Here is a 5,000-nt window from a genome sequence, read left to right on the forward strand (position 1 = left end):
TGTGGGATTCCGAAATTTTTCCCACAAATCACAAACCTGTTGTTCTGCGTGCGGAACATGCCGCGTATTCGCTCCTTGGGACGAAAAACCGAAATGTACGTGTTGATCGTCTGGCCTCTCCTGAAAAGGAGCCCGTGACTGTTCCACTCAAGCCTCTAACCCTCTCTATTGTGTCTGCTAATTAACACACACACACACACACACACACACACGTGCGCACACTTTATCAAAGCACTTCAGCCCGTCTACCAATCCCCTGTTGGGCAGGAGCGGGTGGTTTGATAGACGTCTGAACAGATTAATTCAGTATAAAAGCTTGGGGGCCCTTGAGTGCCCAGAAACAATAGAGGAAGACTAATGGGTTTGGAGTTGGCTGTGTAAACGCTGTTACAGGCAGGAGCAGCAGAAGGAGCAGGAGTAGGAGCAGGAGCAGGCGCGGCTCCTTTCGCTCAGGGACTCCCCTGGTACCTTCAAGAGCCTCTTATTTAAATTGCTACAAAGCTTCAAGAGGCCCCAGCATTTTCCGGAAAAAAAAAAAAGAAAAAAAAAAGAAAGGGCTTGGTGAATCTCAGAGGGGCAGACACACTTACACATTTATTCTATTGTGTGTGAGGTAAGAGTGTGTAAGTGTGTGTGTGTGTGTGTGCTGGTGTGTATGACATGTGCCTACATGCATATGCACGTACACACACACATGCACACACACATGCACACACGCACACACATTTTGGATCGTGTTTTCACACTTACGTCTATAAATAAATGGACCCATAGACCATGTTCTGTGTTGTGTTGTTTAAACTACAGAATAAATGTTTAGAATGACGACACATTCTATCTCTCTCTCTCTCCCTCTCTCTCTGTCTGTCTGTCTCTCCCTCTCTCTGTTTCTCTCACACTCCTGCATGCTTTGAGATATAAGTTCTGTTCTCAGTTACACTCAGTATCCAGTTGGCTGCTTGGACAGTGCAGACTTGACCAGCACAGAGGTAAAACAGCTGGAACTGAGAGAGAGAGAACGAAACACTTAACATTAACACACACACACACACACACACATATAAACTTCTTCAGCCCAGACACAAGGAGATTCAAAATGTATGTCCTATGAATAGGAGAACTACTTCATTCATCAATAAAATCTGACAAAATCTGGTTTATGTATTATACACGTTGCCCAGTTAGAAACACAATGAATATTCCCACTGCAGTAAATTTATCCAGTTAGAAACACAATGACCAGTCATATCAAAATAGCTCGTGGAGTTAAAAACAGACCGGATTGATAAACAGGTGGAGAGATAGAGGGATGGCAAAACAGAGCTGTGTGAGGAGGGAGAGAAGAAGAGAGGGATGACTAAAGAGGGAGCAGAGAAAAGAGATGAGGGACCAGACAGAGGAGGAGGGGAGAGGACTTTCCTGTCACTGTGTGTGTAAGAGAGAGAGAGAGAGAGAGAGAGAGAGAGAGAGAGAGAGAGAGAGAGAGCTGATGTTTACAGAGGGCCTGTAAGGAACCAATTAAAGTACAGAAAGGAGAGAGAGAGAGAGAGAGAGAGAGAGGAAAGTCCAGAGACTAACAAGCACCATCGTCCGTGTACCAGCTCTGATCACCCAGTCACCAGTGGACCGCAACTGACAGTGTGGAAGAGAGAGACAGAGAGCGGGAGAGAGAGGGAGAGAGAGAAAAAGAAAGGGAAAAAGAAAGAGACAGAAGTCTCTGAGATTCCGCAGGCCAACTCTGTGAACACCAGCCTGCATTTGTGTGTTTGTATGTTGGCGTCATGTTTTCTTCTCACATTGATGGTTTATTCACACTTTGCCTGTGTGCGTGCATGAGTGTGTGTGTGTGTATGTGTGTGTGTTTCTATGACTCATTAACTGTGTCACACTGTGAGACCACAGAGTTGCATGCTGGGAAATAGGGCCTGTACACATGACCACTAACTGGGTTGAAATCTCCTTTTCATGTTTGCCACGGGACAAGTCACAGCCAAGTGTTCAACAAGACACAGAGTGAGAGAGAAACCCTCAGATGATCCAGAGCTGGGACCACCCTGAGAGCACGACTCTGCAAACTGGTTTGGAATAGACCTGAATGCTTTTTAACACAGTCACTAACACAGTTAACAATAGCTGGGCCAGTGAGCTGTATTGTTTACAATATGCTTAACCTACACTGTGACAGAGTGGCGTAACATCTGGTATTTTATCATACAATATAAATTTGACATACCTGTACATTAGACAAATACCTGGGCAGATTGAGAGATAGCTAGACACACAGACAGACAGAAAAAACAGGTAGATGGACAAACAGACAGACAGACAGACAGACAGACAGACAGACAGACAGACAGATAGATAGATAGATAGATAGATAGATAGATAGATAGATAGAGAGAGAGAGAGAGAGAGAGAGAGAGATAGATAGATAGACAGACAGGTACCTGGAAGCGGCGCATGTCTCTGGGATTCCCTGCATTTTTTAGACAGTTCTGGTTGCATTTCAGGAAGAACTTGAGAAAGAACCTGGAAAAACAACAGAAGAGTGATGTTTTTAGTCAGACATAACAGACAGAGACAGACGACACCCCAGACAAACACAGCCATAGGGGTGACAGTCATCTTCATTTTGAAATTAGAGCTCTAACAGGCAAAACGAAGCTTTCTCATTAATACATACGATGCACTTATGAAATTATAAAGACAGCAGAAGTGATACATACGATCAGTACAGGCAAATGTGTTGAGTAACTAAGCCCCCTAAACAGCCTATTCACTCGAGTTTCCTGAGGACATACCCACACACACAGATATTAACACACACAAACACACACACACACACACAGCCATAGCGACAGGTTGTGTACTGAGATATGCAGTGTGTCCATCTGCAGCAGGGGAGAGAAGGTTTTGACAACCCACTGAACCAAGGACTTATGAGGCCATGTCTCTCACACACACATACACACACACACACACACACACACACACACACACACACTCACAGAGACAGAGAGAGAGAGAGAGAGAGAGGTACAGTTGGATAGGACTACTGTTGTGATCACACACACACACTCTCTCTCATACACACATACAGACACAGACACACACACATTTTATCATAACGCACAGTTTTAAACATACTCAAATGCCTGCAGCTTCCCTTTCACACATAATTATGGACACACAATTAAACTCTAGAATACTAACACACACACACACACACACACACACACACACACACTGAGAGAAACAGAAACATACGTGTGTGTGTGTCTGAACACAAACGCTGTGACACACAGATGGGCATTAAAGCCAAAATACCCACTCTCCCAGCTGGTAAGGCTGGCATGGCATCAGCAACCTGACCATGACCCCGCTTCTCTCTCTCTCTGTTTCTCCTTCCCTCTGTTTTTTCTCTCTCTGTCTCTCTCTCTGTTTCTCCTTCCCTCTGTTTTTCTCTCTCTCTCTCTCTCTGTGTCTCCTTCCCTCTGTTTTTCTCTCTCTCTCTCTCTCTGTTTCTCCTTCCCTCTGTTTCTCTCTCTCTCTCTCTCTGTTTCTCCTTCCCTCTGTTTTTCTCTCTCTCTCTGTTTCTCCTTCCCTCTGTCTTACTCTCTCTCTCTCTCTCTGTTTTTTTCTCTCTGTTTCTATCTTTCCTCCCAAGGTATCTATCTATCTGTGTATCTATCTATCTATTGTTCTCTCTCTCTCTCTCTTTCAAGACTAAATGTTCTATATCAAATAGAAGTTCCACCTCAGGAGTAATACGATATGGCTTTAAAGGTGTCATCATGTGTTTCCGTCACTAGATATGACAGATTAAATCACTGGTAGCACACACACCCAAACAGAAAACCGCCAGTTTGCCACGGCCCTGACTCCCTGTGCTCACACACTCCTCATAAAGCTAACAGCATTAGCTCCAGATAAAAAAAGAAAGAGAGAGAATTGAGCTGTTGTCTGCGTTTGTCTTGTCTACTGTCCAAGCTGCAGCTGTTTCTGTCCGTCCACCAGCCAATGACATCGAAGCACAAAGATTCAAAGCTCTCAAAACAGAACAGAGCATCAAACTAGCCACTGTCTTCATCCAAAACCCTTTCTTCACACACTGTCTGTTCTCTGCTTTATTTATGATGGACTGACGGCTGACGTGTTTAAAGTGCAGCTTCTGCACAGAGGAAACAAGACAACAGGAATGGCTAGGGCTGTGTTTCAGAAGAGTTACGCGCACACTGATTCTGGTTACGCACACACTGACTCTGGTTATGTACACACTGACTCTGGTTATGTACACACTGATTCTGGTTATGCACACACTGATTCTGGTTATGTACACACTGACTCTGGTTATGCACACACTGATTATGGTTATGCACACACTGATTCTGATTATGCACACACTGATTCTGGTTACTGTCTCTCAGTAAAACAGTAAACAGTAGCATGTGGGGCTTGAATGTTAATCTGTGTGATGAATCTGTTAAAGGGCTTACTGATAACAGCAGACTAAACACACACACAGACACACACACACACACACACACACACAGACACACACACACACACACACAAAGTGGACACACACAGCCATAATATCAATAACCAGTTAATCTCTCCCCTGTTCAACTGCTGTCCCATGTTCCTCTGCCCCCCCCCCCTCTCTCTCTGTCTCTCTCTCTCCTTCTCAGGCATAACTGTGGTGTCACTGTTTATCTGCCTGCCTGTCTGTCTGTCTGTCTGTCTGGCTTTCTGTCTGTCTTCCTGGGAGAGTCAGAGAAAAGAGCTGTAACCCTGGTGTCGCTGGACGCTTTCTCACTCACTAGAAAATCCCAATACAAAAGCCCACAAAACGACAGTGTGTGTGTGTGTGTGTGTGTGTGTGTGTGTCTGTGGCTAATATCTACAGCTTGGCACACAGTTGACCCTATTTGGCCCCTGACAAGCTCCATTACAAGGCAGTAACAACAGTGACCACACACACACACACACACACACAC

General features: G+C 44.8%; 1 protein-coding gene across 9 annotated transcripts in view; it reads right to left on the minus strand.

The window, feature by feature from the left end:
- The window catches only part of LOC115829321 (transcription factor COE1-A-like), a 124,917-nt gene that overhangs the window by 42,345 nt on the left and 77,572 nt on the right, over positions 1-5,000 (minus strand). For all 9 annotated transcript variants that reach the window (XM_030793396.1, XM_030793397.1, XM_030793395.1 and 6 more), the window contains one exon: positions 2,448-2,529. In XM_030793396.1, coding sequence (XP_030649256.1) covers positions 2,448-2,529 — 82 coding nt within the window. The remainder of the gene's footprint in view (positions 1-2,447; positions 2,530-5,000) is intronic.

Source organism: Chanos chanos, chromosome 16 (genome assembly GCF_902362185.1).
Source record: "Chanos chanos chromosome 16, fChaCha1.1, whole genome shotgun sequence".
Taxonomy (NCBI): domain Eukaryota; kingdom Metazoa; phylum Chordata; class Actinopteri; order Gonorynchiformes; family Chanidae; genus Chanos; species Chanos chanos.